Here is a 13,551-nt window from a genome sequence, read left to right as displayed (position 1 = left end):
GGCCCTTGGTGCTCACACTCTTGTGCAGATCCCTTCACTTGAATTTGGACTAGACTTCTGACTTGCCTTGGCCAGTAGAATCCTGAAAACAGAGGCAGCCTCAGGGCTGGGCCTAAGCCCTAAGAAGTCTTGGCAGCTTCTGCTGGGGACACTGAGATGGAGGGGGAGTCAATAACTTGCTGTATTAGTCAGTGTTCTCCAGAGAAAGAACCAGTAGCTTGCTCATCCATCCATCCATCCATCCATTCACTTGAGGAACTGGCTGACATGGAAGCCAAGAAATCCCATGATCTTGCCATCTCCAAGCTGGAGAAACCAGGGAAGCTGATGGTGTAATTCAGTCTGAATGCAAAGGGCCAAGAACCAGGGGGCAAATGGTGTAATTCCTGTGGGAGAATGAAAGTCTGAGAACCAGGAGTGCTGGTATCTAAAGGCAGGAGAGGATGGATGTTCCAGCTCACCCAGACCTGAAGGTGCGAATTCACCTTTCCTCTGCCTTTTTTTTTTTTTTTTTAAAGATTTTATTTATTTATTTGAGAGAGAGAGTGAGAGAGAGAAAGAGCACAAGAGCAGGGAGCGGGAGAGGGAGAAGCAGACTCCCTGCTGAGCAGAGAGCCCGATGCGGGACTCGATCCCGGGACACCAGGATCATGACCTGAGCCGAAAGCAGTCGCTTAACCAACTGAGCCACCCAGGCGCCCTTCCTCTGCCTTTTTGTTCAGTCAGGTCCTCAAAGGATTGGATGATGCCTGCCCTCCTTGGTGAGGGCAATCTTCTTTACTCAGTTTACTGATTCAAATGCTAATCTCCTCCATGAGACACCCTCCCAGACACACCCAGAAACTATGTTTTACCAGCTATCTGGGCATCCTCTAGCCCAGTCAAGTGGACACATAAAATTAACCATCACACCTGCTCAAGGTTACCCAGCTAAGTGGCCACCGTCAGGGTTGAACTTGGTTGCTCTGACGTTAGAGGCCATACTTCTAGCCCTTAGACTTAAATTGTCCCCCATAGGCAGAGGCAGAGAGGATAGAATGAAGCACCATGGTAAAGAGTCAAAGGTAAAGCTCCTCAAGGAGGTCATACCCGTTTCTTAGGAAAAACACAAAACATGCATGCAGAGGTGAACATTCGAGAAAAATGTGGAGAGGCATTGCATTCGGGAAGGATATGTAAGGTTCAGGGAGCACCTTGGCGAAGCTGGAGATAGGCAGGGGTGGAGGGATGGGGTAGAGGGGGTGCGAGGGGGTTGGGGGGCAGCAGGTCTGGCCAGAGGGAGCAGTTGCTATTTCAGCCATCTGGGGACCACCTTCAAATGGTGTTGCTGCCCCGGGTCCTTGCCACCCAGCTAGGAGTTGGGAGGTAGGTCGTCTCCCTCATGGATGAATGCCTGGCCCATTTTGAGAGATGATGATCTGTATGAACAGTTTAAGAGCCTCATGGAGCTAGGTCTTGAATAGTTGTCCTTTAGCAGAGCAGCTTCGTTATGTTTCTTTGAAAATTTTGTAAGGCCCAGGACACCAGAGACAAATTCACATTGTGAATTATCCACCTGACCGGTGACATACATTGATAAAGACATAGTCATTGGGAGCCTACTGCATGACTGGGTATGTATGTGTGTATATGTATTTTTTTTTTCTGTAAAAGCAACACTGTTGGATTTTTTCATACTTCAGAAACAATATATACTTGTTGCAATAACTGAAACATAGAAGTGTAACAAAGAAAACATAATAACAATGCCTCCGTCTATCCCAATTCCCGACCCACTGTACCAGTGTTGGGTAATGGGATCCTTCCATGCTTTCCTGTACAATCACAAAAGCATTAGAATTTATGTGTATGTGTGGAATATGTTTCTTTTCTTTTAAAAAAATTTACAAAAAGATTATACCACATACCATACTCTGTGACTTTGTAAGTTTAGTATATAATAAATATTCCCAGCCATAACCCATTATTATTATCACTCCCATTATTTGTAATGACTGTGTTAGAGTCCATAGTATGAAGTATTATAATTTATTCAGTTATTCTTCTGTTGGGAATATTCTGGTTTTATCAGTTCTTTGTCTCTACAAACATTGCTGCTTTTCTAACCTTAGATGCTAGTACTTGGTTTTTTGTTTTTTGTTTTTTGTTTTTTTTGAGCATAGATTCCCCAAGGTGGAATTGCTGGTCAAAGGGTATTCAAATTTAGAATTTTGTTGGGTATTGCTAGATTGATTTCCTCAGAAGATCATTCCTACCCACAGAAGCATTTCATAAGCGTGCCCTTTTGCCACCTTCTTACCAGCACAGGATGTTAGCAGTCCTTAACATTTTTATTCACTGGATGGGAGGAAAAAAAAGATATTTCCTTGTTTTCCTTTGATCTGCATTTCCATGGTTACTTTATTATATGTTGCAAGTATTTTCTTGCAATATCCTTGCTTCTCATATGGCTTAAATTTTGGTGTCTTTTGCCATATAAAAGATTTAAGGACTTTTTATGTAGTCAAATCTATTCTTTTTCTCTTTTACAGTTTCTGGGTCCTTTTCTCTGAGTTTAAGAGGGTTATCATTACAGAGGTCACACAAATATTTTTTTAAACTTCCTTCTAATGTTTTCATTTTATTTTTTCCATTCAAATTTTATCTTATCCAGAATTGATTTTACATTTGGTATGGAAAAGGGGCTAACTTGATTGGCTTTCAGACAGATTTCTTGTGTGGTTCAGTTTTGGGGCTCTCTTCAGTTTTACTCTCTTAATTGTCTATCACAGAGCCAATACCACATTATTTTGGTGATAGTAACTTCATGGTGAGTTTCGCTATCTGGTAAGGCATGCCCCTTCACACTCTTTGCTGTTTCAAAAGTGCCTTGGCCCTTCTTCCATATGAACTTTAAAAAGTCTGTGTCTAGTTGTTCTTTACCTTAGGATGCCTTTATTTCACATCTGTTCCTGAAGGGCATTTTCATTAGATATATAATTCTGGGTTGGCAATTCTTTCCTTTGAGCCTTGAAAAATATTCCAATTCCAGCCATCCTCCATGTTTTCTGGTGGAAATCCATGGTGATTTAAATTGTTGCCAGAGAAGGTGACTGACATTTGCTCTTGTCATCTTCATTCTGCCATTAAACTTGTCCAGTGAGTTTTTTATTATATTTATTATCTTCTCATTTAAAAAGAATCCCATTTGGTTCTTCTTCATATCTCCTATTTATCCTCCTTACTTTTTGGTTATAGTTTTTCATTCATTTCCAAAATAGTGACCCTTACTTCTTGGAGCATTTTTATCATTGTTGCTTTAAAGTCTTTTTGTTTGAGAATTCCAAAATCTGTCATCGTTTTCCCATGGAAGTTGACATTTTCCTGAATCTTGGCGTGCTGAGTAATTTGGGATTGTGTCCTAGACATATTGAATACTATGTTGTGAGTCTCTGGGTATTGTTTGAATCTCAGGGAGAATGTTGATGTTTTTGTTTTAGTCGGCAAGCCATCCTCTTGAGTGTAGATCACAGCTTGTGACCAGCCTACTGTGGGTGGTGATTCTGATGTCAGTTCAGTTTTCAAAGTCTCTGCTGTCCTGTTCACATCTGTCCTGCACGCAGGCCACTCAGTGGCCAATCTGGCTCTAGGACAGTGATCTATCCTGTAGGTCTGTTCCCAAAGTTTGTGTTTTCTGTTTAGGGTAGGTAGTACATACACCTGCACACCTTGGGGATGAGCCATGAGTTCATAAATACGTGCTGGGCATCTCTTTCCCTCGCTCCTCCCTCCCTGTGACCTGGATGTTTTGTGTTTCCCTGGGGCTTCCCTTATCCAGTCCTCCAAGAGGGCTAGAGCTTTACTTTGCTTTGCTGCCTCCTTCCTGTGTCTACATTTGGGTAGAGGCCATGCAGGAGGAGGACAGATAGGGAGTCAGCAACAAGGCTTTGCCCTATCTTGGGACCGAGTTCCTGCCATCAGAGAGGAAGACTCTTCTATGCCTTGCCTGCTCCTGTCGCTGCTGTGGTATTGCTTGGCGGGGGGGCTGGGGTGTGAGAGAAAGAAGAGAAAGAAATCCAAACGAGAAAACAATGGGGATTGCCTTACTGTCTTTTGGCACCGGGAAACCTAGTTCCAAATCCTTGAGCCAGAACTAGAGGGCTTCTGGGCTTTTTCTGTTTGCATGAAAGCTCCATTTTGGGTTTCAGGCTATGTTGAATTTTGGCTGGGGGACACTGTAGAGGGAAAATTGATAAACTACTGCCTATTTGGTGGTACTTTGAATTATATTGTTCTTCCTCGGTCTAACTGCTATTTCACTTTTCAGAGTTTTCAAGCTGTTTATTCTATGCATTCTATTGGGTCTTATAGCTGCAGTCGGTGGGAGACACAGGGTAATGTATGCTTGCTTACTCTACCTGGAACTGGAACCTCAATGTTTTTAATATGCTCACTGTGTGAGTCAGACATCCTATATTTAGATAATTGTCCTTTAAGTACAAAGACCACAGATGCATAGTTTTGAATTTGCAAGAACTCTGGGAATATGTACCTATGAGGAGTCTACTAGAGAATAAACTTCAGAAAACTATAAGATGATTGGCAACGATTTTCATAAATTCTAGGGGTGAACATTGACTGTTTTTAACTATAAAACTAAAACATGACAGTAGGGGGGCAAATTAATATGTAAGCGTTATGTGCTCTGATTATATAGAATTATACAGCTAAAAAAATAAATGGCAGGAGATGAGGGAAGAGTAAGGGGGAAGCAGAATAAGCTCCTTGTCACATTGGTTAAATTAGCTAGACGTAAAAAAATGTCTCTTGAAGCTGACAAAGCAAGGAGGAGAAGGTTAAGTTTATTTAGGTTTTTTAAGACTATAAATATTAGCATCAAATGAATACTAGGGACTCAAATTGATGGTTTGAGAAGAGCAAGGGAGAGAGGAAGAAGCATTTACTAGCTATTTGCATTATTGCTCATAGTTGTGAGATGATACTATCCAAAAGAAGATGTTACCAAGGGGGTTATACAAGGTACTAATAGAAAAGTAGTAACTAGAACCCAGATCCTTCTTGCATACCTAAAGAAATGCAGAGAGAGAGAACAAGCAAGCAGAGACTGCAGCCCACATACCAAAAGACTTCGTGTATTCGTGTAGGTGTTTTAAATGTAAGGTTAAAAAATCTGCCAAAGCTGATGCCAAATATATAGACTGTATTAATATATGTAAATGGGCTTAATTAACCTAGTTAAAAAACGTTTTCAGGTTGACTAACAAAGCAAGATCCAGAGATAGACCTAAAAATAAAAAATGCTGGAAAGGCTAAAAATAAAAAAAGACTGGAAAAGATATACCAGGTGACTTCAAATAAAGGGAAAGCAGGTAGACAGACAAGGTGGAATTCATATATTGCTGCTTGTTCATGATACAGTATAAGGCTGTCTTCATGTTTTGCTTCTCCTGATTAACATTTTAACAGTGCTTGCTACTCCTCTAAAGAGAAACTGTTTATTCTCTTATTTAGAAATTTTCCTACTTTATTTTTAGGTAACTTTGGGCTTTCCATATCTATATTCATATCACCTATAAATAATTTTGTTTCTTCATATTCAGTATTCTTCATGTCTCAGTATTTGTGTTCTACTGTTTATTTCTTTTACTTATTGCATTGATTGAAACCTTAGTAATGTCAAAGGAGAGTATGAAAAGAAGCATTCGTGTCTTGTCCGAGGTTTGCTTTTATTTCTTAGTAGATAGGTAATTTTGATTACTTAAATTTTGCTACACTATCAAGCATGTGGAGAAGTTACAAGAAAAGTCTAAAGAATCCCATACCCTTAACCTAGGGTATGTTAATAATTCACCAATTATTAACATTTTTTTTGCCTTATTTGCTTTTTCATTTCCCGACCCCCAAACTTCTGATTGACCAACTGATCCATCAGTAATGCATCCATCTACATCCTATTTCTGAATCACTTGCAAGTAAATTGCAGACCTCATGCCCCTTTGCCCCTGAATACTTCAGTGTATATTTCCTTGTAAGGGCATGACATAAACACAGGGCAATAATAAAAGTTGGGAAATTAATATTGGCACAACACTGTTATCTATGGTCCAAATTCAACTTTTGCCAATTGTGCCCAAAATGTTCCTTATAAATATTCCTCCCTGCCTACTCTCCAATCTAGTATTTAAGGTAGGAATTTAAAAGTCATACTTAGGTAGTTAACTTCTGTTTAGAATTCTTTTAAAGGATGACTGCTAAATTTTTCAGATGTTTTCAGTCGTATATTTATTTATTTTTTTAAAAGATTTTATTTATTTATTTGACAGAGAGAGAGAGAGTGACAGCAGGAACACAAGCAGGGGGAGTGGGAGAGGGAGAGCAGGCTTCCCGCTGAGCAGGGAGCCCGATGCAGGGCTCGATTCCAGGACCTTGGGATCATGACCTGAGCCGAAGGCAGACGCTTAACGACTGAGCCACCCAGGCGCCCCTCAGTCGTATATTTATATAGTCCCTTGGTTTTTCTCTTTCAGTAATTGATATACTGAAGTATGTTGATAGATTTCCTAACATTGAATTATCCTTGGATTTCTGGAATAAACCTTATCACTTATTCACTTACTATAGTGTTGGAATCCATGTGCTAATATATTAAGATTTTTGCTTTTATAATCATATATAAAGTTGGTCTGGAGTTTGTTCATGCATGTACACTAGCATACACTATTTTTAGTTTTGCTGAGTTGTGCTGGCTATGGTGAGCTTTCCATATTTTTCTGTAGATTAGAATGGGAAAGATCTTTGTAAATTAGCTCATCTGTACAGTCTATAAAGTACCTATTTTAAATGATAGATTTTTTTTAAGTGATAGATTCTCAATAACTTAATTGTCTTACATATTGGTCTATTCAAGTTGTCTTCTTCAGTGAATTTTGGCTTTTGTTTTTTTTTTTTTTCCTACTAAGAATTGTCACTGGCTGTCTATTATAATCATTTCTAGTTCATCAATTTCCACTTTTTATCCTTATACATTCCTCCTCTGTTTTATTTTCTTAGTTTGGTAGATTTGTGATATGTAACTGATACGTCAGTTGCATATTTGACATATTCATTTTTTTATAATAAAAGCAATTATTAAAATTTTATTGAGTTTAGGTATATTTGTAGCACATCGATTTCAATAGAGAGTTCTCCCATTTACATTAATCTTTAGATGTTTATAATTTTAATTTTGATTTTTCTTTGATCCTGGGCTTCTGTAAAATTATTTTTCTTAATTAGCAGATAGTCTTTTTTCTGAAAGATTTTATTTATTTATTTGAGAGAGAGTGAGAGAGAGAGAACACAAGAGGGGGGAGGGTCAGAGGGAGAAGCAGATTCCCCACTGAATGAGGAGCCCAATGCAGGACTTGATCCTGGGACTCCAGGATCATGACCTGAGCCAAAGGCAGACACTTATCCAACTGATCCACCTAGGTGCCTTGCAGATAGTCTTTTTTGAGAGGTGGAAGTTGGATGTCATTGTTACTGATTTCTTGTTTTACCTAATGATAGTCAATGCGGCTTGCAAAGTTTCTTTTTGTAATTTAGCAGTTTTAAAAAATCATCAGTACATTGTTAATTTTTTCAGAGTTAAATCTTTTTGTTGTTGTTGTCTGTGTGATATGTTGCATTGTTTCACAGGTATGTTAAAGTCATCCCCTCTGTTTTATGTTTTACATTCTTGTATTTCTATGACTTTGCTTTATGTTTTTTACCTTGATGTCGTTTTTGTGTAAGTGTTTATGACTACACCTTATTTATTGATGATATCTTTTTTCATAACATAGTGTACATCTTTGTTCTGTTCTGAGCTATTGGTATTGGATCCCACTTTGATATTAGTGTTATCACACCTGCCTTTTTAAAAAAAATTGCAACAACCTTAGAGACTTTCATTATCCTTGTAATTTTTGTAGTCAACACCTTTTTTTTATTTTAAAGATTTTATTTATTTATTTGACAGAGAGAGACACTGTGAGAGAGGGAACAGAAGCAGGGGGAGTGGGAGACAGAGAAGCAGGCCTCCCGCAGAGCAGGGAGCCTGATGCAGGGCTCGATCCCAGGACCCTGGGATCATGACCTGAGCCGAAGGCAGATGCTTAACGACTGAGCCACCCAGGCATCCCTAGTCAACACCTTTTCTTTTTCTTTTTTTTTTTTTAAAGATTTTATTTATTTATTTGACAGAGAGACACAGTGAGAGAGGAAATACAAGCAGGGGGAGTGGGAGAAGGAGAAGCAGGCTTCCTGCTGAGCAGGAAACCCGATGTGGGGCTCGATCCCCGGATCCTGGGATCATGACCTGAGCTGAAGGAAGACGCTTAATGACTGAGCCACCCAGGTGCCCCGAGTCAACACCTTTTCTTGATTGAGTCATATATTTATCAGTTTCTTTGCTTGTCATTGCTTCTTATATCCTGTTACTTCCTTGGGGTTTAAATTTCTTCTTTTGTCAAAGGTGTCTTTAGTAATTCTTTCAGTGAAGGTTTGTGAATGCCTATTTGTCTGAAAAAATTCTCTGTTTCACTCTATCTTTTGGAAGGATTGTTGATCTGGGTGTAGAATTCTAAGTTGATGGTTATTTTTCCTCAGTATTTTGAGGATGTCTTCTGGCCTCTGGTTTTGTAGAAATTTTGCTGAGTCTGCTTGTGAGAAATCTGCCTTTTCCTGGGTTGCTTTAAAGGTTATCTTTTTGACTTGATGGTCTGCACTTCCAACAAATGTGGATTTATGTCATGACTCCTGTTCTGGAGTTAAGCTATTTGAGTCAGAAGATTGATCATTTCTTTCTATATGTATCTTGGACTTCTTTCTATCTTGCCTGTCCCTTTTCCTTTTGTTCAGATTGTCTAACTCTGTCTTTATGTGCCACAGTCTGAATAACTTCCTTATGTTTCTTCCATTTCACAGGCTCTGTTTTTAGCTGTTTCTTATCAGCTATTGAACCTGTCCTTTGAGATTCTGATCTCAATGACTGTATTTCTAAAGGTTCTATTTTGGTGTTTTCTAAATCTGCCTTTTCTTCTTCTGTCATAGTACTTTGTCTTTTTCTTAAGGTCTTGATTCTCTCTTTTATGTCTTTAGTAAATTTAAGCAAAAATGGTTTTATATACCTTGGCATTTGGTGTTTCCCTTACTAGAAGTTCTGTAGACTACTCCTGTGTGTTGTCTGCTCATGGGTGGGTGATCTGGTTTCCTTATATATTTTGTGATAGTGTTTTTTAGGGGGAGAGGGGTTGAGCTCATCTTCAGTGCTCTTCTGCTGTGGAATCCTCATGTAGTCAGAAGAGCTTTTGTTCCTTTGGAGAGGCTTTGCAAAACTTTTTTTTTTTTTTCCCAAAACCAAATTTTCCAGAACCAAATTTTCTGTTAATTTACTTGTTTGAGAGTTCCTACATCATGTGCATGCCAGAAATTTATTGAATGTTCATTCTTTGAGGGTGGTAGCTTTATACTTTGATTTCAGTTCCGGCTTTCCCTACCTCTTGTGGACCAGAGATCCTGACTTTCCTTCCAGCTTGGACATTAACTAAGCCCCTGGCCATCATAGCTGCCACCCCGCAACCTTTACCTCAGCTGCACTCAGTAGGAAACATTTTGCCTCATGTTGTGGAATTATGTAATATTTGTCTTTTTTCTGACTGGCTTATTCTACTCAGCATAATGTCCACAAGGTTCATATATGTCGTGGCATGTGACAGAATTTCCATTCTTTTTAAGGCTGAATAATATTCTGTTGTATATATGTACCATATTCTGCTTATCCATTCACCCTTCAGTGGACACTTCGGTTGCTTCCACTTCTTGGCTCCTGTGAATAATGCTGTGTACGTGGCTGTATGAATATCTGTTCTCAAGTTGATTTTTATTCCATTCTCCAACCTTCCTCTCCTCTGCTTCTCCCTTCTTCTGGTGGTTATATTTTCATCTTGGACAATCTATTTCACTCTGAATTTTCTTTCTTTTTTTTTAAAGATTTAATTTTTTTTTTAAGTATTATCTACACCTAATGTGGGGCTCGAACTCACAACCCTGAGATCAAGAGTTGTATGCTCTACTGACTGAGCCAGCCAGGTGCCCCATCAGTCTGAATTTTTTAAAAAAAATACTTACTTATTTGAGAGAGAGAGAGAGAGAGAGGCAGGGGAGGGCCAGAGGGAGAGGGAGAGAGAAACTCAAGCAGACTCTGTGCTGAGCATGGAGCCCAATGCGGGGCTCGATCCCATGACCCTGAGGTCATGACCTGACCCCACAACCTGACCCAAAGCCAAGAGTCAGATGCTTAATCAACTATGCACCCAGGCGCCCCCAATCTGAATTTTCTAATAGCATACCAAATTAAATGATTGATATGATTACTATCCTTTTCATTCAAGCCGAACGGTTTCTTCACCCCTTCCTACCCCTCAGTTCCACCAGCTCCTACCCCCTGCCCAGCAGCCCCTCAGGAAGAAATCTCTGGAACCTTTCTCTGTCCCTGGCTCAATTTGAAAGGCTAGTTCAAAAGGAAATAGATTTTGAACATTATATAGTATATATACTTCGAATGCATGAGGGAGAATATTTTTTTGCTTCATAGTTTAGTCTTTTACTGGGGAATTTTGCATTTGAATCTTGAAAAGGTCAAAAAGTACCATATCCTTGTTAAGAAAAGAAAAGAAGAAGAAGAAGGTAGCGGGAGGGGAGGAATGAAGCGGGGGAAATCGGAGGGGTGGACGAACCATGAGAGACGATGGACTCTGAAAAACAAACTGAGGGTTCTAGAGGGGAGGGGGGTGGGAGGATGGGTTGGCCTGGTGGTGGGTATTGAGGAGGGCACGTTCTGCATGGAGCACTGGGTGTTGTGTACGAACAATGAATCATGGAACACTTCATCTAGAACTAATGATGTAATGTATGGGGATTAACATAAGAATAAAAAAAAAAAAGTACCATATCCTGTGGTTTTATTGAAGAGTAAAGAAAATGTAATAAAGCCCATGATGGCTTCTCAGACTAGTTGATATTGTTGCTGTATTTGTCGATGAATTCTAACCATGTGTGAGGTGCTTGATCCTCACAGAGCTGGTGTCAGGGTGACAGCAACAGAAGGAGAGATGTTGATAGACACAGCAAAAGCTGGGGTGGGGCTTCCTCTTGGCCCCCAGCACCCACCCACCCTCCTTGGTTCTCCACAGCACTGAGAACATTGCCTGATGAAGGGAGGACCCCCTCCGTCCTTGGAGAAACCACTTTGCCTTTCTCACTGGGGCAATATACGTAATGACTCCTATTAGCTTTTCTGGAGGCTCTGTAGGAGTGTCTGCCCATGTGACCATCTGGGGTAGCCCTGGGCCCTTTCTTTGAGACACCAGGTGTGATTTCTAGTGAAGGCCTGATTTCCAGGCCCACCGTCGCCACCATGTCTAGGTTCAGGCTAGGTTCACGCAACCCGAATTCTGTTTCTGCATTTAGGCACTTGAACTGACCTGACATTGATACCATGTTTTGGAATTATGGTTTCAATTTGTAATCATGGCCTGCTTTTATCTCCTCGACATCTAACCGTTGACAAAAACATTGTATTTTCCTTAACGGGTACAGTGTAGTGAAGTGAACGGTGACTTAAGGAGCCTATAGGAATTGAGGATACTGGCATTTTTGGAGGCGGGGGGGGGTGTTCAGTCAGGTATTCAGGGCGTGGCAAATGTAGACAAATGACTTCTTTTGTGTCAGCCGCTACTAGAGACTATGACTCAATTATCTGCCACCTAAGCATGCAATTTAATTGTTCTAAAATAAGTCCTTAAAATTTAAGCACATTCTTTTATAGAGAAAATATAGAAAATTTGAAACTCATGAAAAAGTAAATTTTTATTTGAAAAATACTGAAGTTATCTAATTATAAGTGAAGTGTTGGCTTCTCATCCATGATGAGAAATTATAGATAATGGCTTTGATGGTGAACTTGGATGGTGATTTTAAAATGGAGATTTGGAACCCTCAGCAAAATTTGAAAGTACTGTGGTAATGACATCTACTTAACATGTTAAAAAGCTACTTAGTCACAAAGAGCACATACTCATCAGAATCACCTGATTTAAGAAAAAAACATACTTTTTTTTCCAGTTATTTCCCACAGAGTTCTTGTCAGCTGTTCACAAAGGGACACTCACTACCTGTTTGGACGCTGATTTTTGACCCAGACTCAGAGAAAGACAAAGGAACACAGCATCTGCTTTTCACCTGCCAATTTATCAGATTCAGCATCGGTGTCCCCCATGTCTTCTCTCCATGCCCTCCATTGCCTTCTGGTGCCACAAGAAAGGGGTGAGGCTGAGTGTGCACTCTTTTTTTTCTTGACAGGAAATAACACCTAAGAAGTGGATTAATGGAGGCTTAGGTATGTCATAACTGGTGGTAAATAGCTTCTTCCAAGATTGACTTTCTCTTTGAAAAAATACATAGTCCATGATACTTTTTATTTTTTGTTGCTATATAATCATCAACAGCAGCAATAACAACAAACAAAAGAAAACAAAGAGCCGGGAACCCCCTTGAGCAAGGCACTGCCCAGGGACTTCAAGAGTTCTAGCAGTGGCAGTTAAGTGTAATCCACATGGCACCTCTCAGGTGAGGGGAATGGAATCAGAGTTTAGGAGAAAGAGAAACAGTGTTTCAGTGTGGAGAAACAGCCCTGGAGGCGCCTGTTCTCTTGAAAGCACACATTCCTCTATGTTTTAGGATGGTGATGGCAATTCTGATGGTGATGACAAAAGTATTAGCTATCTGATTTTGTGGAAATTACCATTCAAATAGCATGGAAGGGTACAGACTGAAATGCAAAAAATCCATCCCTCAGCTCCTGCCTTCCCCATTCCTCAAAGTTAAATATTTTCAACCTTTCTGTTATTTCTTTGGTGGCAGGCACACAGTTGTCTTCCTGTCTCATGTCAATGGACAGAGGTCCAATGCCTATCTGGCTTATTTTCTTTTGTTGGCAGTATACCCAGTTTTTCCCTTCTGGGAGCTTCTAGGGTCTACTCTTTGTTCTTGGGTGTTCTGATAACTCTGCAGTATTTAGTGAAGGGTCTCAGCCATTCAGTGTGTCCCTTCTTTAATGCTGGAAATCTGGTTCTTTGATTATTTCTGCATCTCAGTTTTTTTGGGTTCTTTTATGGAACTCCTGTTCACTGGATGTTTGACCTGTGTTGATCTTCTAGGCTCCTCAGCTTGTCCTCCCTTTGTTTTAGATGTCTTTGCCCTTCGCTTTGTCATCTGAGAGATTTCTTCAGCTTCAGCTTCTGGATCATCTGTGGAAATTTTAAGAAGTAATTGCAGCCATTGACACAGGGCTGGACAATTGAAAGGATTCTCGAGACTGCAGGGTGTACCTGGGAAGGCTTTAATGAAGGGAGAGTTCAGTGCAGCAGGAGAAAGAAGCATGAGCAAATATCAGGGAGCTCTGGGCCACCCCGGGGGGCAGGTCCCGGGGTCCTTACTCTGTAGCACAGGATGTGCTTTTGTGAACTGTCA

At 40.1% G+C, this 13,551-nt stretch overlaps 1 protein-coding gene across 12 annotated transcripts in view; it reads left to right on the top strand.

Annotated features, from left to right (window-relative positions):
• Positions 1–13,551, top strand: part of ENTREP2 (endosomal transmembrane epsin interactor 2) — a 360,783-nt gene that overhangs the window by 2,791 nt on the left and 344,441 nt on the right. For 2 of the 12 annotated variants that reach the window (XM_081831529.1, XM_081831524.1), the window contains exon 2: positions 12,145–12,345. The exons of 7 other annotated variants lie outside the window; for them this stretch is intronic. In XM_081831529.1, coding sequence (XP_081687655.1) covers positions 12,310–12,345 — 36 coding nt within the window. In that variant the 5' untranslated portion in view covers positions 12,145–12,309. Of the gene's footprint in view, positions 1–12,144; positions 12,649–13,551 lie in introns of all 12 variants that reach the window. 3 more of the 12 variants (XM_081831526.1, XM_081831528.1, XM_081831527.1) reach the window with 2 other exon arrangements.

Source organism: Leptonychotes weddellii, chromosome 9, assembly GCF_054177405.1.
Source record: "Leptonychotes weddellii isolate Sample4059 chromosome 9, ASM5417740v2, whole genome shotgun sequence".
Classification (NCBI taxonomy): domain Eukaryota; kingdom Metazoa; phylum Chordata; class Mammalia; order Carnivora; family Phocidae; genus Leptonychotes; species Leptonychotes weddellii.
This window is presented reverse-complemented; position numbering and strand designations above follow the sequence as displayed.